Source organism: Neopsephotus bourkii, unplaced genomic scaffold, assembly GCF_033783945.1.
Source record: "Neopsephotus bourkii isolate Nb327-2 ecotype Australia unplaced genomic scaffold, CSIRO-AGI_Nbou_v1 NB_533, whole genome shotgun sequence".
NCBI classification, from domain to species: Eukaryota; Metazoa; Chordata; class Aves; order Psittaciformes; family Psittacidae; genus Neopsephotus; species Neopsephotus bourkii.
The window spans coordinates 283,966-308,613 of NW_026901034.1; the positions used below are offsets into that span (position 1 = coordinate 283,966).

At 39.5% G+C, this 24,648-nt stretch overlaps 1 protein-coding gene across 1 annotated transcript in view; it reads right to left on the minus strand.

Annotated features, from left to right (window-relative positions):
* The window catches only part of SHISA9 (shisa family member 9), a 187,664-nt gene that overhangs the window by 14,774 nt on the left and 148,242 nt on the right, over positions 1-24,648 (minus strand). The window contains 1 exon segment of the mRNA XM_061350644.1: positions 6,396-6,551. Coding sequence (XP_061206628.1) covers positions 6,396-6,551 — 156 coding nt within the window.

Genomic DNA, 24,648 nt, shown 5'->3' on the forward strand with positions numbered 1-24,648 from the left:
CCCAGAAACATATATTTGCAAAAGGATGGTATGGGCAAAAGCTGCTTGGATGTCTGATTGCTTACAGCAGAATTCCTGAGCCTAAGAAAGAATATCACCTAAATTATTGAATTAATTTAATTTGATTTTAAAACTATTTGATTTTATATTAAAAAGTCTTTTCTTTTGAAAGGCTGTAAAAGAATGTCAGCGATGCAGATGATCTTGCTCAAGATAGTAAGCCTTTCCACAAAACAACATACTCATAATTAAAATATGGTTACCACACTAGAAGAAGAAATGAGTGTGCTGGATGATAAAATAGGAAAATATTTTGATCAAGTCTCTCCAAGCACTTTTTATTTACCTATGACAGAGTGCCTGCAGGTATCAGAAGCCAGTATGGTAAATAATGGAGAAAGCAATTAAATGATTTAGGGGAAGCAAGAAAATCTCTTGGAAGTCTGCATGCACTGGGCAGGATGTGAGGTAGGGATGGGAGGGTCTCAGCAGAGAGGAAAGTAGAACCAGTGGCACTGGCATTGCATCTGGCTGGGCAATGGAAAGGCTGGGGGAACAGCGCCAGCAGTGGGGTGGTGAGATGGGGCTGGCTCCTTGGCTTTTATCCTGTGCCTGAAGGAGAAGAGGGATTAAAGTATGAAAGACTTCCTTAATAAATGAATGCTCAAAATCTGGCCTAAGTCAATTATAATGTTAAAATTGACACCAAGCTTTCATGTTATACTTCCTTGAGGTCCATAGTTCCATTGTTGAATTGGGCAGATTGCCCAGACTAGTGTTACCCATGTCATGGAACATACCTCTAGACATATGAAATCATTAATTGAATCACCCTCTGGATATGACAAATGATGCACTAATCTGTACTTCCCTGTTTGCATGGTGTTAAACACAGGGAGCTACTGCCATGTTCCATATTTTTTTAATCCATTTTTGTGCAACTGCTTATGGAAATAGTGGCTAAAAATTTCTTTACTCTTTGAAATGAAAGCACAATTCCTTGTTAAGCCTTATAAGGAAATGTGGATATTTACCTGTCACTGTAACAATGGGGTTGGTATAGGGAAGTAAAGTACCACGATCATAGTATGTCCAGTAATCCTGTAGTTTTTCTTCCAACACTGGACTATTTCAACTCCTGTGAATGGAAGGGCAGGACTTTTTCCCTGTTGGGTGTTTCCATTTTTCTAACTACATTATTTCTTTCCAGCTCAGAGCGCAACAGGGAACAGTACAGCATCTCCTCTTCTGGTGAGATAGGTGTCAGATTCTTAGTGGGGGAGTTGTGAAGGCACTTCTATTCTCATGAGACCAATCTTGTATAGGCATAGAGTTGCACTTATTTCTATGAAATTGAAGATCTAAAGTTTAAGAGAAGGCACTACCAAATTTCACATCAGACAGGAAGATGATCCAAAGTGTTAACATTACAATGATCTTCCCCTTTGTATCCTTCTGTGTATGTAGATGTGAAGGACAAATCAGTTTTCTCACATGCTTCACCTTTTGGAGGGAGATGTTGCCATGTGGCGCTTGCAGCCACAATATTTTTTACATTAAAAACAGTGACCTAAAGAGGGGATATTTATTCTTTGAAGGTCAGATTTGCAGAATCTTTGGAGTTCTGCAGCTGCAAGCAGAGCTGGAGCACTGTCTAACATTTCCTTTCGGATCAAAGAATTGTGAAGCTTCAAGTAATGCTAGGTGCTGTAGTCTCACCTTTGTGATGGTGAGTCTGCTGACAATTATATCCTCCTTCTAGGTTCACTACGTCCAATCAATTAGATCTGATTTTATCCCACAGGGGACTGCCAGTATTACTGAAGGCTTTCTGGATCTTAGTTTCAGTAAACTGAGTTATCTCTTCGCAAGTCCTGCCCAGTCAGTTCCCTAAGGGTCTGAGTATGGAGGGAGAGAGGAAGAAGAAAATTTATGAAAGAAATATAAAACATAATTGTGTTAAACTGTAGTATACTTGTATTCTCGGTATGCATGTGTATGTCTTGTGCACCTCTCTGGCAGCTTTAGGAAGTTGGGTTTGGGGTATTTTATTAATTTAATAAAATAATAAAATTTAATTAAAAGGCCCGAAAGAACATTGGTCGCTTTGCACTCCTTGAAACTTAGGAAAGAAAATGAACTGTTGCTGAGCCAGGGTTGCAGAACAATCGCCCTGAATAAATACAGCTAATACTGCAGGACAGTGAAGCACATTTGAGCTCCAGGAAACTCTTATTAAGCAACAAGATGGACTCCAGTTTTTACAGCTTAGTAGAGTGCAGCTTGAAGTGGGATTGTTCATGCTTTCTGAATGTGTCTAAATGATGTGTATAAAAATTTGTGATGAGCTACCTTTGTATGGCCTGGGACTTGAATTTCATGAAGGTGTTCACATACAAGATCCTCATCCACTTGTAGCTTTAGGCATGTCAGGATTGCTTAAGTGAGCAATAACCATTTGAGCATGGAGTAAAAAACACGGTTGATGAACTGGAAATAAGAATAATTTATGCAGAAAAAACTCTTTTTGCACTTTTCACATAAATAATCAAATACTGCAAAAGCACATTCTTTGGTGGGACAAATTTGGCACTGTTATAAAAGATTCTCTGGCTCAAAAAATGGACAAGTAATGGATGAACAAAGTGCACTTGTCAGTCAGGCTAGAGATACTGGCAGATGGATTGACTGCTTATCTGTTCTTTTGAGAAGTGTTTCTCTGACTCATTTCCAAGGGGTCCTCTACCTTCTGCTGATTATTCCCTGCTGGTTATGTGTTAAGATATGTGTAAGGAAAGTGAAATTCTGGTGCAGTAAGGAAAACAGTAAGTAAATCTCACCTCACCATTACTTTCTTTGTACTCCAAGCACTCATGAGAGAATATAAGATAGGCACAGAATGTCATCAAATCATTCAGACATGTAAATGCCAGCAGACAGTAACAGGAAAAGGTGAATTTGGTCAGTAGCCACTGGTCAGTGCTTAAGGAATTCTGAAGGCTGCAACAAATACAGAAATTCCTAACAAGTAACGAGGAAAATATCCTCTTCCACTGAGTAAGGGTTTTGCTGTGCAGTTTGAACTAGTTCACATAAAAATATTTTGCTTTTTAAATAAAATAAAACCACATTGGCCTTTTTAACTCTGTTCTCCCCTGTTGTGCTGAATCAGACACTCTCAATGCACACGCTGCATTGCATACATGCATGAACAGGCCTACTTCAAATTGCACTCTGCTCGGCTTTATGATTTAGAGCCTAGGGTGTAGCTTTAAAATAGCTTCCTAGGGGTCAACTTGGTGTCTGTACCAAGGTATTGGTCATTCTCTTTCAGTACAAATGCAAATTAATACGTTTGCTTCAATGCAAATTAGTAGCAATGGCATTGTGTCTCTTTTTTTCACAAGTGCTTGAGTCCTAGGTGCTGAATTTAATACAGATCCTGAACATGATCAAGATCACTGTGACTTGCTTCTTCTATGAACTGAATTTTCACAGGACCCAGTCACTGAGGGATGAGTAGCTCACTTCTAAAATTAGAGAAACAAAATTGTAGGACATCTGTAATCCAGAAGAAGGCAGCTGTGTGGAATTTAATTTAATACTGCCTCTGGTAAAGCATCCCTTTTTCAGTTATCTAAACTTCTTGCTACTCATGGACACAATATAATGAGTGATATTAATGTACTATAGCTATAGTTGCTACAAAGCAATAGGAATGCTTCCTCCTCCACTCTCTCCTTCCCCTTAAAGAAGAGAATTAAGTGGACTACACCCAACCAATGGGATCATGCAGTGTAAGAGGCACTTAAACGCATATTATTTGTCTCAAACACATGGAGGAATATAGAACACATCTTTTATTACATTTCTGTTGTGACAAATGAATCCATCCTCAAGCCATTATCAATGAATGCAAAGGAAAATGGACTACACTCATTCATTAACCTGCTGTGGGGATGAGTAAATGCAACTCAAACTTAGCATCTGAAAAATGCAATTGCCCTGTGCCATGAATACCAGGTCAGGGTGAACTCAGTCTATGTCTGTTCAAAAGATGTTGTCAGGTTAAAACTGTATTAATATGCCTGATATAGGCTGGTTGCTATTTTCTCTCACAGGTCTCATAAAGCCAATCTGAACTTCGCAATGTGTGGTCTGGTAACTTGATGTCGGTGTGGTCACAAACCCAAACCTGGCTTGCATTATAGAAAAACCTCTTTGTGATCTTGCAATGTACTCAAGAAGCATCCCTTAGGAGAAATCATGGCCTTCAGATTCTGAAAGTGGTTATAAACTGAGCATATTTAACTCGTACTCCAGACAGAAGGGGTGAGTGTATCACAGTTTCAAAATCTCTGCTGTTTTCTGCTGAAAGCTCCGGGAGGGGGGAAGGGGAGCAGGAGGGAGCAGAAAGGAAGGATAGGGGGAAAGTATGGGAAGATGGTACAGTCTTCCTGGAAGAAAATGTCCCTGCAAGTTATGTTTAATTTAGTTTAAGATTCTGAGAGGCTTTACACAACTTCTGGAGTTGAAGTGCACAGTCTTTTAAGGTTGATTTAAGCGCATGGTTATAATCTAGCTGCTTAAAGAACTTGTACTCAGACACCCAAGAAATACCTACATTCTAATTTAATAATTAAAAAAACCCAACTACATTCAGTAGTTCTTGGGCAGATGACAGAAGGTTCTTTTAAGTGTTTCATCTCTCATTTTATTATTCTTAAGTACCTTTTAGCTTTGATGACTGGCTTGACCTAAATTGACACCTGAAAACGAAGGCTGATATCAGTGCATAAATCTGTGACAATCACCACATCATTACACAGTATCACCTTTCGAAGAATGAATTATAAATCTACTCTGTCTGAACTCAGAATTCAGCAAAATTAACCCTTGTCTTTTACAAACAGATTTAAAAATGCTACTTGCAACAATCAAAGCCAGCAAGATAAAGCAAAGCCAAACTATTTGAGATGGGGCTTCAACATACATTTTGTTAGAGGTGTACTATCCTGAAGTTCACATAAAGGAATGTCATAGAATCATAGAATCATAGAATAGTTAGGGTTGGAAAGGACCTTAAGATCATCAAGTTCCAACCCCCCTGCCATGGGCAGGGACAGCTCGCACTAAACCATCTCACCCAAGGCCTCATCCAACCTGGCCTTGAACACTGCCCAGGGATGGAGCATTCACAACCTCCCTGGGCAACCTATTCCAGTGCCTCACCACCCTAACAGGAAAGAATTTCATCCTTACATCCAACCTAAACTTCCCCTGTTTAAGTTTTAACCCATTACCCCTTGTCTTATCACTACAGTCCCTAGTGAAGAGTCTCTCCCTAGCATCCCTATAGGCCCCCTTCTTGTGATGGAATTTTTTTCCAGCATGATGAATACTATATTCCTAAGTCAGAATGTTCTCACCTATTCTGAGTTTTTTCTGAGCTAAATAGCTCCGTCTGGAAATAGGCAGTGTGATGGTGCTCTAAATTCAGGGGGAATGATATTAACATCCATATATGTAAGCTGAGCAAGGGTTAGTGAGAAGATATGAATACACCCACCCCTCCCCCCCCCCCAGTTTTTAAATTAGTTTTGCCTAGAAGGGCCTGAAACGTAAGGTGATAAAGGCTTTCTGTCTTCATAGGATGTGAGCAGGTATTTACAGCTACTGAAATGTATTACCAACTTATGCTTCCAATATGCATTTTTCCCCACCATTGTCCTTTCCCCCCCGTAACTCTTTCTTTGAGGATCTTCCCCTCTTTATTTAAAATCATAGTATGATATTAATCAATTGCAGGCAATAGCCTGATCACACTGTGATCTTTATTAGGAATTTTCTGATGCACTACTTGTTTGAAATCATGCGGCCTCAGACCATTCCTCCAGTGACCTACTAATGCACATCTTGCAGAAAATGGGAAAGCTCTTGCTTCAGAAACGTACAAGTACCTTCTCTTTTGGAAAGTATTTAGCAGGTGTCTAAATTATATGCTTTACATTTGCAACACATCCGATGTTTTTCTCTCTCGTTTGTTGAGTTAGGTATAGAAAATACATACTGAAATGCATAGGGAGGTATGTTCAGGGCATAAAGAAATCAAACTTAACACTGTGCATGTACCAGGTGAAACCTACTGATGAATCGTGTACAGTAGGTGTGGAAGTGTTTTGGATGCATTTCTAACTACCTGCATGTGATCACCAATACTTACATGTAATTTTCTTACACTTCTAACTAACATGGTATTCTATATGAAATTCTGTCAGGAATTAGTCTAGATAAGCAAGACTTTGTTTTTCACTTTGAAGCAAAATGTCAGCTGACAACAGCAAATACAACATGCTGCTCTGAAGGAGAAGTCATGCATCATGTTGCTTACTTACCAACTGCTTTTAGAGAGGCGTACTTGTTAAGCTCTTTGCCTGGGGGCTGTTGCTCATATGGGTTTGTGATCTGTCCCAGGCTGGGATATGAATGTTGATGTGCCATCTGAGGAAGGAGAGGAGATGTTGGCATGACATTATTCATCTGTGGTGCATCTGTATTAAAGAAAACAAACAAGCATTAAGAAAAAATAAACCAGTCTTAGGGTTTTAACATCATTATTCAGCACAGTTTAGACCGAATCATGAGATTTAATGAAACAAAACACTATTTACTCTAGCAAAGTGCACTGAACTTTATTGAAAAACAGTTCCTCTTTATAAAGAGAATCCCATTGGAACAGACTCCTAGGGCCTAAAAAGAAAATCTCAGCCTGATACATACATTTGCCTAAATCTGAATCATAACAAGTTTTAGTCTAACTGACTGTAACTGGTGAATGTTGCATTTGTTTGCAAGCTCACTGAACTGTGTGATCTGATTCCTTAGCTTTGGTTTTCTAGAGGTAAGTGAGCAAATGGGACTTTTGGGGAGAATTCCGAATGGAAAATGTAAGGAAAATGTAAGGATGTTGTTTTTTCCGCACGTAGTTAATGTAGTGATGATGGGTAAATTCACCTATATTTGGATGCTATTTTGGAAATGCTCATGATTGAAGTACAGTGGTATAATGCAAATCCTGCAGTGCACACGGGGATGGGGAGTGTAAGTCTAAACCCTGGGAAGAGTCCAATCTTGGCTGTGAGCAACAAAGAGGTTTAAAACAGGACTTTCATACTCTGTGGCAATCTACATTTGTAACTATAAAAGGCATTGGCCTTATTAGCGTTTGGTTATATTTGTAAATAGTGGTTCGGTCTCAGCAATACTGAATAGGAATTCTCTCAGAAAATAAATTTGTCTAAAACGGCTACTCAAGAACTCTCTGTGAAATTCGAGATTTTCCAATTTGAGAATTTGACTTTTTTTCTGAAATTGGATAAAAATAAATGTTAAATTTTGGGGAGAAATTAGTAGTCTATTGGATTATTTAAAGCATTTTGGGATACAAGGGAGTGGTTTCAATTGGAAGAAAGTTTACCGAGAAAAATCCGTACTAGCTTTATCACTGACCTCTAGTGTCAAGTAAGGTATTTTATACTTCTAAACAAGATACTCTGTGATTGCTGTTTGCAAATAGCTGGCTTCACTGAGTGGGAGCAACTTTAAACTGAAAGCTGTGGCTGTGCTGATACAGTACTTTTGGCAACCTGTCACCGGCACATTGTCCAGCACAGTATTCAATATAACCAGCTGCAAGGTGCCACTGCCAATTTATGTATTTATTTTTTAAAAGACAGAGAATATAAACATTGCAGAGGGTCAACAAACTGTTTGCGCCACAGCTTCTAGCAGAAACAGACTGGATTGGCACTGGTGTTACTGTCAAAATCCCGCAGTATTTACAACCTTTCTTATTTTCTGCTGAAGCAAAGAAATAGGATGCCAGGCTGCTTCCTACCCTCCCAAGGATTTGAGGAGTCATTCTGGACAAAGTATTAGTGGTTTGCTTTCTGTCTTCCAACTACCAGATCCAAAATAGGATTTTAAAAAAGCTCACCCGACAAAAGCTAGATGCCTGCTGGGCAGAAATGAGACAGACACAGCCTTCTAAATGGCTCAGGCATCGGCTTCTGATCGCAGTTCTAGTAGTTGATGAAGACTGATCATTACCATATCTCTGTGTTATCTTGATCTATTTCTCAGCCTGTGCAATTGGAACTTGTATACAGATGTCACAGGTAACAGCTTACTGCATTTTTTAAGTGAAAATGATTTTTCTTTTTTTTTTTTTTTTTTTGGAGTGCTTCCCCCTCTCCTTGATTGTGAATTGTGGAGTTACTTTGGTGTGTATCACAGCGACAACAATAATGTAGTTGGTTGCTGTAGTTATGCTACACTCTATCCAATTAAGATGATGTTATATCTAATTTACTCTCTTCAGTCAGAAATCAAGGAATGAGCATCTCAGCAATTATTAAATACAAATAGGAACTAAAGATGAAAACATCTGACATACCTTGTGTATGAACGTGGTAAGACAAGGCAAGAGTCCCAAAACTTTTTGTTTGTTCTGTTTTCTGCACTGTTAGCAGAATATATTGTGCTGCTCACCTTGTTTGATTATCCTTGTCAAGGAGCTGCCAGGGTTATGGGAAATACTTGGGGTTAGAGGAAGATATGTCAGTAGGCTGCTAGCAATAATAAGCTTGTTCACTATGAACCAACAACCTGTCATGAATATCCTTTAAGCTCAGATCCTATTCTCTTCCTCTTCAGACTCGGGAGTGAGAAACCTCTTCTGTAGTGGCCTGAAAATTCACTCATTTCTGTGATAATGGAGTCAGTGATTTGGTGCTTGAAGACGGGGAGAATGAAAAGACTCCATAGGCACAGAATGGAATCTATTAGTAAATGAGCAGCTATAGGCATGAGGAAAAGAACAATGAGACAGGTGATGCAGTAACAAAACAGGAGGGGGTGGGGATGGGCAGGAATGCAGAGTGAGATTTTGCTATAAAAGCCACCTGCAGACATGCATACAAAAGCAATAAGAACAAGACAGACAAAAGAACACTGGAAGTCAAGGGGGGAAAGGGGAAAATTCAAAGCAAAATATAATAATAGCTGAGCATTTTCAGAATCTCAAGAGAAAAAACTATGGCCTGAACTAACTAAAACTGAAAATAACAGGAAAACTGAGAGTGTGAGTGATTAGAGAATACCAGTACAAAATTACTCCCTTCCCATCCGTAACTGCACTGCCACCAAAATGCATCTTTGTTTTGAGTGTATTATATTTAATTATAAGACTAGTACATAGAATCATAGAATTATAGAATAGTTAGTGTTGGAAAGCACCTTAAGATCATCAGGTTCCAACCCCCCTGCCATGGACAGGGACACCTCACATTAAACCAGGCCACCCAAGACTCTGTCTAACCTGGCCTTGAACACCGCCAGGGATGGAGCATTCACAACCTCCCTGGGCAACCCATTCCAGTGCCTCACCACCCTAACAGTAAAGAATTTCTTCCTTATATCCAATCTAAACTTCCCCTGCTTAAGTCTGAACCCATTACCCCTTGTCCTATCACTATTGTCCCTGCTGCATAGTCTATCCATCATTGAAAACCCATGCTCGTATTCCTACAAACCTTACCAACAGAAACTGCTTATACCATTTCTGAAAAATCCCGGATGTGATGAAAGCTGTCAGATTTTAACAACTAGCTTATGCCTGTAAACCAGTTCCTTTCAGATCCTTTCCTCCTTGATAATAAGACTGTTCTGCATTAATGGGACTGAGGCTCATGTTGATCTGAAACTCAAATCCTTGGTCTATATACTTGCTTTTGCTTGTCTGTAGTTGTCCCTATGGAGTTGAACTGACCCTCTCTGAGTTTTTTCTGTCTTTGTAGGTACTCAATTGCCATTGTCGTCTTTTTATTTAGATTCTTTGTCCCCTTCAGTTTTGTATTAAATGTTGTGTCTTTAAATGATACTTATATCCAGAACATCATTGCATGCAGGAGTATACAAGGGTATGCCAGGCAACAGCTAGTGTATCAGAATTAGATGGCACACTGTCTTGGTTTAAGACCAGACGGTAACTCAGAACCACACAGCTGCTCTCTCACTTCCCTCTCCCCCTTCCTCCCCCCACTCCCAGATGAATGGGGAGGAGAATGGAAAGAACGTAACCCCCACAAGTTGAGATAAGAACAGTCCAGTAACTAAGGTATAACACAAACCACTACCGCTGCCACCGATAATAATAATGATAAGCAAGATAACAAGGGAAGAGAATACAGCCGCTCACAACCCACCAACCAATATCCAGCCTAACCTAGTGATCTAGCCCTTCTGTGTAACTGCCCCCAGTTCTACATCCTGGGCATGACATGCTGTGGTATGGAATACCTCTTTGGCTAGTTTAGGTCAGGTGTCCTGTCTCTGCTTCCTCCCAGCTTCCCTCCGCCCTGGCAGAGCATGAGGCTCAGAAAGTCCTTGGTCAGAGTAAACATTACTGAGCAGCAACTAAAAACATCGGTGTTATCAGTGCTGTTCTCAGGCTGAAAGTCAAAAACACAGCACTGCACCAGCTACTAAGATGGATAAAAAATGACTGTTGCTGCTGAACCCAGGACACACACCAACTAGGTAATGCACTGTTAGTGCACATACAAACATACACTAATATGTGTGGTCCCTCCTGTATTAGATGTGTGACAGGAAGGTGCAAGAGCCCCACTGGTATTTATATGCAACTCTTTCTTTGAAAGGAGTGCGGTTACACCTTACACTAGGGGTTATGTCCCAAAACAGCAATCTTCTTAAACTCTTTGGTTTGCTTTATTAATTGTCACAAATGTGCATGGTCTTGTTCTCCACATAATCATAAAATGAAATTTCAGCTCTTGGTATGTTAATGGCACTCCCCAGCAGCATTTCCCCCAGACTAGTACAAGTCCTATGCTGAAAAAGTATTCCTATCATCGAATCTGAATTTCTCTGCCTTGCAATGTAACTGATTCGGTACTTTAGCAAGAACAGATGCTTGTATTCTAGCTTCTGTAATGTTAATTATTTTATATAGGGTTTTTTTCCCCCTACTTTTCAAATACTTGTCTCTTTTCTGAAGTACATAATTTCACTTCTTTCAATCTTTCTTCACCTGATGGTCTTTCCAAGCTTTGATCTTACTGTGGCCACTTCTCAACACTTGTACCCTTGCAATGCAGTTTCTGAGATGAGGTTCCACCCTCAGTAACACATGGAGTCATGTTATTCTGTATATAATGGTATTGTAAGTCATACCTACAAGTCTGTCCTTTATGCTATGCAGACTTTTTTGTTCTCTCAACAGTGATGCCCAAGTCATGTGAGTAGTCATGTTTTCCCTAAATGTGATAGCTCTGAGACAATACAGTTTTTTTCATGGCAGTTTATGCTAGCCAGTTATCTGTTCTGTCTCTGCATCGTATCACAAAAACATTGTTGTAACACAGACAACCTACCCGTCTAATCACCGTCACAAAAAGGATCTGAGATGAGTAGGATGGCATTTCATCCAGAAAAAAAAAAAATGTTTCTGTTTAATGGAAGTGACAGTTTACAGTGTAAATGCCTGTCATCAGACATACTGTCTTGTGCCTTCCCCTGTCCTATCAAGCAATTGTAGGAGGTAGTCCCATGCTACATGCTGTACTCTTTATTCTCCATCATGTCACTGAATACAAGTGTCTCTTGGCATACTGACACATAGTGCTGTAAGTTTTCTATTCACTTCCTACATGATTAACCTCTTGGTCTGTTGCTGTCTTCCATGGCAGAGGTTACATGGTCTTTCACACATAGATATCCTGAGGGGATTTCTGAGGAGAAGCTTTTTTTCCCAAAATAGAAAAACGCTGGACGCAGAAACTTCTTCAATTGCACAGTCAGATTCAAAAAGGTCTTAAACTCCTTATGACACAGTGGTGCTGGGGCTGTGCTGACAGCATGGAGCACAGGCAAGTGAAGTGTATCCCCTGCTGCAAGTGTTTATGAATCAGCAGGGTTTGTAGTGCTGACTAGTGCCAAAATTCCTGTTAGTTCAAGTTGAAAATTGCCTTCGATAGGATGGCACAGTAACTGTTAGCACCTTGCAGATCTAATCTGAGACACTGATGAGCAAGGTTATTGTGGATGCAGTATTTATGAGAAAGCATTACAGCAGGGAGATTCATGAGCATAATGTCACTCATCTGGACATGGAGAAGAAGGTCAAGGAGCCAGGTCACTAAATCCACAGTGCTCTGCCTTTGGTGTGCAGGAAGATTGGTAGTACTGTGGCAAAAGAGGTGTGGGAGTCCTCTGCCATCTGAGTCCAGCCAGAAAAGTATACACAATGTTCCTGTAAAAGGACCCTTTTCTTACTAATGTGATGCTGCCAGTTTATGTTTAAATCCATGGGAATACACATATAGGAATCTTATGCTTGTGAGTTCTTTGGAACTCTGTTCAGGTTACAAAACGGGAAGAGACAGCAGCATCTTTGTGTATCAGTTAAATTCAAGACCTGGTGATTGAACTTCCCTGCTGTCTTCTAGATGAAGTCTCTGATGCTGTGAGGTCAATTCTCTGTGGTTGCAGTCATTTAGGAAATGGGGTCTTTGTCATGTTTCAGGTTTTGGTTCCTTGTTTCTGGTTAGACTCCAAGTGTGTAGGAGCAGAGTTCTGTGGAATCAGTTGGCTGTTTTACTGCCATCCAAGAGGGTGGGAGGGTGGGATATCACTGGCCTTGTGACTAAACTGGCTGGAAGCCTCTCTTCTGCTTTCCATCTCCCTTGGGCTCTGTGCTGTACTATTACGCTCACATGTTTTCAGTATTTTCTGGGCTCTTGCTTTGCACAAGTGCTACAGTCTGAAGCTGATTTTTCATGTAGACTTTTATGCTGTGACACCACATCTCCTTTTATGAAGGTTATTTGTGTCCTCTGAAAGTCTGCTTTTCCTTCATAATTACTCACAACCTGACAGACTTATAATCCTCTGATAGGATTTGAGACATTGTAATCTCTGGAGCAACTTGTTGTGGCTTCACAAACAAGGAGGATTATAACCTCTAAGATGGTAATAAGCAGATGAACTCTTGAGATACCAAGACCCTGCTTTCGTGTCAATTTCCAGTGCTTGACTTGCAGGAGGGCAGGGAGCAGTGCTGTGTTCTCACTCCCACCCACATTTCTGGTTTTCTTCATCTCTTTTTGCCTCAAGTAACAGAGTTGAGAAATTAATTAAACCCACCACTTTGAGCACTGCAAATATCCTTAGCTATGCAAATTAAGAAAAGAGAAATTCAGCAAATTTGACTTACACAACAGATTTTTTTTTTGCCCAGCAGAATGTTCTTTTCCCATAAGGCATGAATTGTTCCACAAATCAAACACTTTTGTACCTTTTCACAGAAGTAAAAAGAGTCTGCTAAGAAGTACCAGCCAGCTCAGATTCTTTATTTTGCCAGTTTTGTCTTTCACTGAAATTACTTTCCTTCCAACAATGTGCCTATCATAATATTTATTCTGAACGTTTATATGCCTTGTTTATTGTTTTCTGTTACCATAATGGTTATTGATGACTAATAAGTGCCAATTTTTATGCAGCTTGTATACGATTAAAATTCCCTCACTTCAGGCATTCCACTAGTTTGTCAGCTGTCCCAATATACCAACTCATTAGAAGGAAAATACTAGACAGTATAAAAGTTATAAAAGCAAACACATTACCTACTTCATGTCATTGTTATTTGCTCGTATGTCCAAGCAGTAACTGAGTGGTCCCCTGTGTATAGCTTGTGGGTGTAACGGGATAATCATGTTGATCGTTAGCAACGGCAATTGAAGAGTTAAGATTTAAGGTAGAGGTAAAGTCAGAAGGAAGTTGCTCAGCATTATTCTACTTCAGTCAGCAAAGGCTGAGGTCAATCTCAATAGCTAATCATCCAGCTAATGTGAGGCTGGAGAAACACTGAAGTATGTATCTCACCTGGGCATATCCCAGTGGCGCATTCTGTCCTGATCTATCTGACCCAGCAATGGAGAAGAGTCTCTCTAGAGGTGAAAATATATCAGTGTGCTACAGTGAAGCTGTAATATCCAGTTAAGGATCTCTTCTTTCTGAGCCACATGTGCAAGTATTATTAACGTCAATGCCATTTTGTTTTGTTAGTCTGGGTAAAGTAAACAAAACTCAGAGAAAGGACTCAGAAGGTTGGAGAGAATTAGAGCTCTGTTCTCAGAGAAATAGCCATAATTTGTTCTCTCCGGAATAGCACAGAGCACAGTTTACTGATAACGGAGTACAATGCATGTTATCTTGTTACATAGAATCGTGGAAAATACAAATGACTGGCTTTTCAAGAGATCACCTCATTTATTCCATGCTCGTCTCTGGGAGGATTATCTGTACTCTTAGTAGATATTACTCATGTTTTTAAAAAGCCCCCACTGAGGGACTCCACAGCCTCCCTGCACAATCTGGTCCAGTTCTAATGTTATTCCAGTGGTATCCTGACCATTATAGAACTTGTCCTATATTCTGTTTTACATTTCCTTTAAGGCAGTTGAAGTCCATTAGTTCTCTTATTCTCCAGGGATATGGAGAGCAGATGATTACTATTCCTTATGCTGCAGCATTTCATGCATTCAGAAGTCTCTACACTGCTAAAAGGTAGGAATGCTTTCAGGCTTGTCATAGAGAAGCATTAGCTGTCTCAGAAACTCAGCCTTTCTGAAAATATCCCTCTTGAGGCTTGCCATTTCATATCCTCTCATATATCTCATATCTTGCAGGATCCCTACTTATTTATGCACCCTAGCATACCATTTCTTCTCTGGCATCAGCATGGTGGTGTTGATCCATTTCTGCCTTCAAGCCCTTGAATTCCAGAAATCCTTTTATGTCAGACTGCTCTTTATGTCTCATTCCTAGCCTGTGTTCACTTAGGTCGTTCTTATACATAGAACCTTGTGTATCATTTAATTGGATACGCCTTGTTTTTTCACACCATTTTCCCAGCTTTTTAGGATCTTTCAAATTCCAGATTTGTCCTTTGAGGCCTTTGAAACTCTTTCCAGCTTTGTGTTGTTCACAAATTTAATGTGTAGGTAGACTCTGTCCCACTGTCCTCCTTATTAATGAAAGTATTGCACAATATTGGAGAAACAAGAAATCCCTGCAGAACTCTGTTCAGTATATCCTTCCATTAAAATAAAAAAAACCCAAACAACCAAAACATGAGCCATTGGTGGATTATTCTCTGAATACAGTTTTTAGACCATTTTTCACCTACCTGCTAGAAACAGATCCTGAAATCTTATTAAAAATCCAGATTTCTTATATCTACAGCTTTACGCCATACAGATGGCCTGTTACTTTGCTGTGAAAGGAAATTGTTTAGGTTTAGCTCCATTTGTTTTTGACAAAACTCCATTAGTTGTTACTCATTACCATGTTTTGACTAGATCCTATAAGAAGTCTGATGAATTAACTGTTGATTTCTACTCCCTTCCTCTCCCCTGGCCCTTAATTACCAAATTAAATTATTGCTAAATTATTTTGATTGTGTTCTTTCTCCTCTTTTAAGGCTTGACAACACACCTTTGTTTTTGACAGTTTTACAGAACTTCATCCGTTGGGGGAGTTCTTTATGATAGTGGCATTTAAAAAACTCAAGACCTTTTTGTAAGTGTTCAGGATGAATTCTTCTGGGCCATTGAGTAGAAACACGTTATAATTTTTTTTCTAAGTGCTCTTGAATCTGCCTTTCTGTTCTCAGGTGTGACCCCTTCCTTTTCTGATGCTTAATTTGGGACAGTTGCTTGAAACTATTTTAGTGAGTGCTGAGACACCATCTTCTAAAACGGGCGATTTGATTCTTGTAATCTTCAGGTGTTAGCTTTGAATAGCTAAAAATCAAACAAAAATGAAGTCTCCTGGAATCCTATATGGTTCTCTTTTAATCAACACCAAGACTTTCATAAGTGAGCATTTATATGAGCCACAGTAATTTGAGTTGGCCTTGTATGTAGAATAATAGCTTAACATTTAGCTGCTTAGTTATGATGTGTTCCACATCGTTATTTCAATAATTGCTAAAGTCAAATTATTTTCTATTTAGATAGTATTGTTGTATCCAAATATATGCACAAGAGTTTCAGGGGAAAAAATTAGGTGAGACAGAACATCAGACAAATAGCTGCTTTTGAAAAAGAAAATGTTATCTTTGGAGGGGAGATATGGTATATTTCTAACTTCACTCTTATTTTTAGCCCATGTAATTTTCTTCAGGCCTCTGTAGGGAAACTTGAAATGTAATAATGCAAGCAAAGTAGACTAGACCTTGTAAGAGTAAATGTAAAGCTGCTAGATGTCCATCTCATTTTCTTTAAAGCAAATAATTTCTAACAATACAGCCTAGCAAAGAGTTTATTATGGTACCTTGCAGACAGGTGGTGTGACTACAAGTTACATATCCTGTTAAGAGAGCTTGATGTTCTCACCAGAAAGAAAACATCCTTAAGCCCCTGTATGACTTAAGAGGCTTTGGAAACCTTGTCAGCTTCCAGTGTTCATGGATCTTTCTAGTCATGGCATTGTACTAAGCGTGTGACACATGTTTAGGTGGTAACTCTTGCTGTGTACTTGACATTGGTCACAAACCAATCATTTGTTTGCAATATTCTCCTTACTCTCAAATGGTTCCTAGTGTAGCCACTGATGAATTTCAGCAGAGGTGAAATAACTTTCATGCTTAGGCACTAGAGACAGGAAAAAAGAAAATTTAAAAAAAAAAAATTTAAAAAGAATTAAAAAAAAAATATTTTCCTTTTTGCACTTCAAATTGTGAATTTCAGAACCTAGCATGAGAAACAATGAAAGAATATCTGCCCATTTTTTCCTGGAATTATCACCCAGGTATTTATTAGGGGAAGGGACTTATTCCTACTTTTAAAATCTTACTTTAGATGACAGTTTTGAAAGGAGATGATCATAATATTACCAGATGCCATTTAATTTTACTGTTCTCAATAATCTTAAGGATCAGTCAGAAGTACACTGAGTGACTTCAGCTTCCTGTTACTTGATCTTCCCTACTGATGATGTACCTCACAACCTATTGGAGGAAGTGCCAAGAAGATATGAGGATGGGGGAAAAGGAGGACAGAGAAAACCTTTCCACAATTAGGACATAGGCAATCCTGTATCAACAGAAACTTTTATTTTCCTTTTAACATTTCAGTAATGTTCCTATTCTATTTTGAACCTTCAGACTTAAAAGGCAACTGCAATAGCTTCTATCTCAACCCCCATGTTATTTTAAGAATCTCTTATGTGCAATTTCTGTGATCAATAACGTCCATGCACATACACTGACGTGCAGCATAAGGATGACCTAGTTCTATTTCTGCATTTTAACAGCCTTTTGTAGAATGGTAACTACTGTTAAAGGGACAATGACGAACAGACCTTTTGGTAAAGGAGAAAATCCTATTGCTTAGAAGAAGCAATTCCAGTGGCTTTTAAAAAAAATCAGCCACCTGAAGAGAAGTTGAGATTATCCACCCTATTACCATCTTTTTGCCAAAATGCAAACATTTTCTTCTAAATAGTCTTTACTGAAAGCAGTTATCAAAATAACTGCAGTAGACTAGGCAGAGATCACTGTTCCTCTGAGAATAAGACATAGTGGGTTGTATTATCATACCAAGTTGCCTAGTCAATAATACTCTTCAAGATATGCAGCTGACAAGAAGGGAAAGCTGGAAAATGCCTCCCCTTGTCCAGTGGTGGAAATCAGAATGTACTACTCCTGTAAGGTTCAGCACCTGGGATTGTGTGAACTGTTGTGCTATGGGCTGTAGATATACTACTACACTTCTCTTTTTTAGTGCATACTTAACGTTAACACTGCTGTTCTTAGTGCTGCATGTGTGGCAGCTAGGGCCTTGTTGTCACGTTAGTGTCCTGAGTGTATGTGTTCTGTGATTATGCACCTTCTTCACCTTTACCCCTGCTAAACCAGAGGTAAATCTAAGACCTGGGGTTCTTATAACTGGAGAATTGTACTGTGTCACCAGGTTTCTTTCAGAGCCTTTTCTTTCTTTATGCTTATTTCTGTTCTACATTATCCTAAATTAGATCTTTTTTCTGTGTCTCACTCTTCCCCTTAATCTGTGCAGGGAAATGACCACTTGGCTCTGTGGCATCTTCACCTATGTCTTCTCCAAGTTTATAGCTGTCTGTGCTACATCTCCCTGAAAACCACCTGCATTGCAGGTATCTGTAATAGCTCAGAGAGGCAGGAATAGGACATGAAACCATGAAAACATCTTCAGCCTAAGCTTCAGTCCTCACCTTATGCCTGGAGAGCCAAGTTAACTGGTTCTGGAGCCATGCTCATCACCTGCTCTGTGTCTTTTACTTCCAGTGGCTGCATTTAAGGAGACTGTTACAGCAGGAGAAAGATACGCTGTTGTCTCTGAATACCACACAGGTTGCTCCCCCTTCTCTGAGACGGTGAGAAATCATATATACCAGTACTTTGGGGCTCTGAATACCTACAGTACCATGCTAGCCTGAAGCTGCAGGGACAGGAGTACTCCCATTGACATAATTGTGTCCAGAATGACCACATCAGACACATTTCCCATCTGCTTTCTTTTCTCCTCTATTCTCACTTGTGGCTGGTTTGAGAAAACAAAATAATGCTACCTTTCTGTGGCATAACAAGGCAATGAGAGGAAGAACATGATTCCCTTCTAATTGTTAAGTTATTTTTAAATAAAAGGTGTCTTGCTCTTATGATTATAATATAAATTCCTCCAGTGTGAGTCTACAGCAAAGAAGCTGGCCTCTATTTATTGGACTGTTTCACTTTCTTTTCTTTTCTTTGCAATTAAAAAGAAAAAGATAAATAAGAAGTCTCAGCTCCTAGGTTATTCCTTTTACGGCTTCTATTTGCTTACTATTCATTCTTCTCTCTTAACCATTACAAATTGGTGCATTGTATAATCAGTAAATTGAGGCAAAAATATGAAAATGTAGATGTGATATTTTGAGAACCGTCTTCTTATTCAGGGTGAGGTTTTGGTCAGTGCTCAGTCTTTACTTTGCTCCCAGTGAAGCTGAGGCTTTTCAACAACAGCGGAATCAGGCAAACATCTCTAAAGCTTTGTCTGGCTGTATTTTATGAACACCTACTTTAGTGGAGTTAGGCCAATATTTTGAAACTGAATTGCAGTAATTTAGCAAATCATCTGTAGTGATACCTCATCGCTGTTAAATATACAAATGTGCTGATGCTGAACTAGATTCACAGTACCTTTTGTACCTTCAACAGACTGTGCATGTCAGTGTGTTTACTTGCACTCCACATTGCCAGTGTGCCCTAATCTCACACAGGAGCCCCATACTTCACTGAGAATGTTTCACACCATGCAGCTCTTTTGACCTTCCTGGTGAGACCAACTTACTAAGTTTCTCTTTCAGAGCTGTATTTTATAATGTGGTCACTGCAAAGTGACTGAGATCATCAACCCTTCTCACAAGAGCCACTGGATAAACATGTGTTGTTAAATTAATTCTCAGTCCCTTGCAAATGAACATGGGTTATGTTTGCACTGATGCCTTGGAGATGGGGGTGGTTGTTATCTCCTGACATTTCCCTGAGCTCTGTTTCTATCTTTCAGTAAGCCATAGGAACTTTGTTTTGAGTCTGGTATATAACCTCTCTCACTGGTCTCTGTATTCATGCAGTATTATCTTTCCTAAATGAGGCAATGTACTAATGACTGACATTTCTGACTTAGGGATTTTACTTTGTTTATTTAGTTACAATCCAAATAAAAAGCTGTTGTCTCACAGTCCTTTCCCTCTTAGTGGGTTAAACTGGGTAGGTTTACTGAATGCAAGAACCCTTTCAAAACTGGACCTTTTCCCTCCTGACAAATTGATACTCAAACAGGAACACAGGTGTGGGGGTTTAATAATTTGTTGCAGTGTCACTAAGTCTGATGTAAGTTCCTTTAAGAGCCATGATTAGCTGATACAAAATGATGAATGGGGTACTGGGACAGTTTATTTAGTAATGATGCTGATTAACATTGCTGTTGAACTCAAGTGTGTCTTGGCAAGAGAAGGATAACCAGAACAGATTTGGAGAGCCTGTCCAGTGCTACCTGCTTAAAGTAAACTGTCAGAAGGCAGGCTGGATAGGGGACACAGTTTATGTCCCTCTATAACAGGACTTTTTTTGTCAGTTCTGTTTCCTTATTAGCTGAAATGTTGTCACCCACTGGTTTTTCACAGTGCAGTTCTTAATCTCACAAATAAGGTACAGGCCCAAAAGGAAAAGTGAAACTGATGCTTCTATTCTCAGCCATTTCTAGTTACAATCTATTACTCTGCATACATTACTTTTAATGAATTGCAGAGTGCCTCTTTAGCTTTTTCAGAATGTCTTCCAAGAACACAGGCTCCTGCCAAGCACACACAAGTATGGTTTGTACGCTGCCCTTCTCTTCCTGGTAGCAAAACTGTTTTGGCAACAGCCTTTCAACACTTCCTCCCCCTTACTCGGCCCCTCCCCCGCCCCTTACTCCAAAGCTTGCAGAAGCCAAGATCTCAACCTTCTCTGCCCTAGTGTCAACTCCGGTCAGGTACTGAGGCCTTTTCATTTATGATAGCTTAAATTAATAACCCCTGGAAGAACCGGAATTCAAGGCACAGCAATAGCACCAGGAGCTAGGCACAGGGGCAGGTTTTGATCCCTAGGACTTTGCTCATGAGCAAGAAGCTTCCTGTGCAGCTGACTGAAGCAATGAACTCTTGCAGTATTACACTGATTGTTATGAAAGCTTTCCTATGCCGTCTTAACCATTATTTATTTATTCCTGATGTGTAAGAATTTGCCAGAAAGAAAAAGGCAGTCCCTGCCCCAAGGGGATCCTGCTGGAAGCTCTGATATTTGGGTGCCTGTGAACTTCCTCTGTGCCCAAAGGCTATGTCCTTGTGTTAATTCTGTCAAAACTATTGTTTCTCACAGCATGTTACTGTAAAATAAACCCTGTTTACAATAACAAATCATTACTCAAACTTCCCACAGAAACTCAATATGCTTTAAATGTGTTTCCCTTTGTCTTAATCATATTTTACCTCCAACTTTAATCAATGCTACTTCAGGAAAATTTTGCGTTATATATTTACAGCCAGAAATACTGTAGTTAATAGTTCCTTTCCAGTATAATTGAAAATAAATCTCATAGCAATAATTTACTCTTCCCTTCTGTATCTTGATTATGCATTTTTGGACCATTTCCTAATCTTTTATGTAATGTTTCTATGACCTATTAAACAACTGTCTTGTTTCACCCAAGGTAATTCTTGCTCATAGTTTTAATGATGCTTTTGGTCTATTGGTAGAGTAACCTGCCTTTCTCTCTCTTTGCAAGGAGAAAACAAGTAGATGTTTAGTTAACCAATAGTAATGCATTCAGAGTCTAGTACCTCAGTTCCTGACTACACCACAATGGCCTTGTGTACTCATGGTGAAGTCACCAAAAGGTTTGCAATGCAATTAGTTCGTCTAGCATATTTTTTAGAAACATTCTGCCAATTTTTTTGCGTTTGCAGATGGGCAGTTGTTATAATACAACAATGTTTTTTCATGCTAACTGATCTGTACAAAGCATCTTTACAGCAGCTAGTGTGGGCTCGCTGCACTGGTCTGGCAGAATGGATTCATGTGTGGTTAGAAAATGATATTATCATAAGGCAGCTTAGTAGGACTGTTTTGGTTTTCAGTGGGAAGAAATGGTTGAAATATATGAAATGAATGGTTGGTGATATCCTACAGCCTTGTTTTATCAAATAGTTGGAGACAAAAATCAAGTTAGACAGAAGTTTATGAGCAAGGGAATAGTAATAATGTCTGCAAGACAGAGGGGTCTGCCATCCTAACACAGCACATTGAGCAACCGAGCCTTTCCACATCCAGTACAATCCAGAGACAATGTAATTTTGTAGCCAGCAACTCAGATGACTATATTAGAGCTTGCTTTCTTAATGCACAGAAAGTGTATGGACAAGTAACCCCGCCATTTAAAATCAGCAACAAGATCTTTTTGATTAAATTCTGCATCTGAGAGAATCGCTTATATTTACAGAGAGCCACTGATGATTTGTTAAATCAGCCAGTGCTTAGGGGAGCTCATGTAAAAATAAATAAATGAAAAACTTTTGAAACAGAGTTTGCATCTTGTTAAATACCAGCTGTCCTTGCAATGTAGAGTGAGCAACTGAGTATAGAAAGCGGACAACACTATACACAGACACCTGACAGGGCATCAGAATGACTTTTCTTCTCAATACTCCATCTATTTTATGTTGGGATTACTAAATGTTCATTAATCACAAATGTTGCAGAAAATCGTTGGGGAAATAAGAGGATTATGTTCTTACACCACGTACATATTTCATTGAATGTTATAGATATTCATGGTGCAGTAGCCATGCAGAACACAGAAACTAGAAGTGTCCAGCTTCTTTCTATATTTTTATTAGCTTTTATTTAAATGTTTGGCATGGAAGAAACTTGGATGTGTTTCCAAGCTGTAGCAAAATTCTGTGGTTCGCCTGCAATAAGAATAAGATGGAGGAAGGTGTACAACTTCTGTCCCATGTGTAAATACCATAAGAATGCCTCCTTGTGTGTCAACAGTTATTGCATTTATTGAAATAAATGGCAAGATCTTTCACTGTTCAGATTAGAGACAAACCCAGAAGGCAAATAAATATGTGCTTAACTGCCAGTTACGAATCTTTTTGGACTTGGTGGGACTAAAGAATACAATAAGACTTTTCTGTCTCTTTTATTTGAAATTCAATAAGAATAGCATAAGGATTTTTCTGTTATGTTTTTGTGTTGTTTTGGAGGGTTTTTTTCCTCATGGGTGGATGATCACCTTTTGCTTAGCAATTTTTTTCCACAAAATAATAGAAGCACAAAGGGCTTTTCTGTAACTTATTATACATGCATCAGTCCACTTGACTAGAAATTGCTGAAAGAACCTGACCTTTATTATGACAGAGGGAATATAAGTGGGGGACAAACTTTAGGTTGTAGACACTCTGTCTTGTACATGTATTTAAAGATCTGTTTGGTTTAGAATGTTAAATATTGTCACTTCCTAGCAAAGTTTCCTTACAGAATAGTGCTTATTCATAGTGGCGCTTGGACTTCCAACTGTGCATTTAAAACAACGGCTTGAAAGATTTTGCTTAGCTTAAGACATCACCATTGAAATGCGTCCAGAGGAGGGCAGCAAAGTTGGTGACAGGGCTGGAAGGCATGGTCTGTGAGGGGCGGCTGAGGATTTTGGGCTCTTCTAGTTTGGAGGCAAGGAGGCTGAGGTATCATTGCTCTGGACAAGCTTCCTGAGGAGGGGAAGTGGAGAGGAAGGTGCTGAGCTCTTCTCCCTGGTATCCAGTGACAGGATGCATGAGAATGGTTCAAAGCTGTGCTAGGGCTGTTTTAGACTGAACATTGAGCAGCTTTTCTTTACTGAGGGGGTGGTCAAACACTGGAACAGGTTTCCTAGAGAGGTGGTCAATGCCCCAAACCTGTCAGTGTTTAAGAGGCATTTGGGCAGTGTCCTTAGTAACACGTTTTAACTTGGTCAGCCCTGAATTGGTCAGGCAGTTAGACTAGATGGTTGTTGTACAGCCCTTCCAACAGAAACAGCCTAGTAAGTATGAAGTTAAGAAAGAGACAATAAATTTAACACCTGTTTTCCAGAAGTACTTTCTGGCACATGAACTACATACTCTGTGACAGAGGATATTAGAATATGAGGCTTTTCTATGGAGTGAAAGTGAAAACAGGTGCTGTCATTTGTAATGAGTTATTCTGCTAGCAGCAAGGTTGCTGACTTTAACACTCATTTTATACCAGTCTGCTTGGGGAGGCACATTGCTCTGCCACTGGTGTCATATAGTGTATAACAGGCCAACACAAACATTATAAAGGAGGGAAACAAAGCAGTATTTTTGTATTTTACATCAGAAACTGTAAAATCTCAGCTCTGGGCAGGAGTACACGTGAGTTAGAACAGCCTTAGCATACAGCTATCCCAGCAGGGTCAGTTGTGTCTGGAAGAGCACAGCACTGGTGCTTCTAAAGCCAAGCCAGCTAGGTCAGGTACCACACAACCTTGTCGTACATATAGACACATTATTCATGTGAAGTTCAAGCCCAGCTGAGCGCAGGAAGGGACAAAGTAGGCTTTCAACTATAATATTTTATTCTCCACAAGGGGACCTGTCTGATAAAAAGCACTTGAATGCAAACATCTAAAGCCAATCCACACAATGGCACTATACAGGCACGTAAGTCCTTTTCTGGATAAAGATCACATATCCTCAGTCTCATCCCTGATGGTGGATCATTTTCATTGTATGCAGTGGGGTTTGGAGAAAGCCCCAGATTTCAGCAGTGCTGCTTACAGAAATTGCTGTTTTCAGGATCCAGGCCTATGCAGTTCAACCTTCAACCACGCAAACTGATTATGCAAGGAAATAGCCAAGATTTGCATAAGGCACTGGAAAACATGTTATAAAATTTTCATATATCCTCCTCCAAATCACTTTAGTTCGTACCTATTTTTAGGT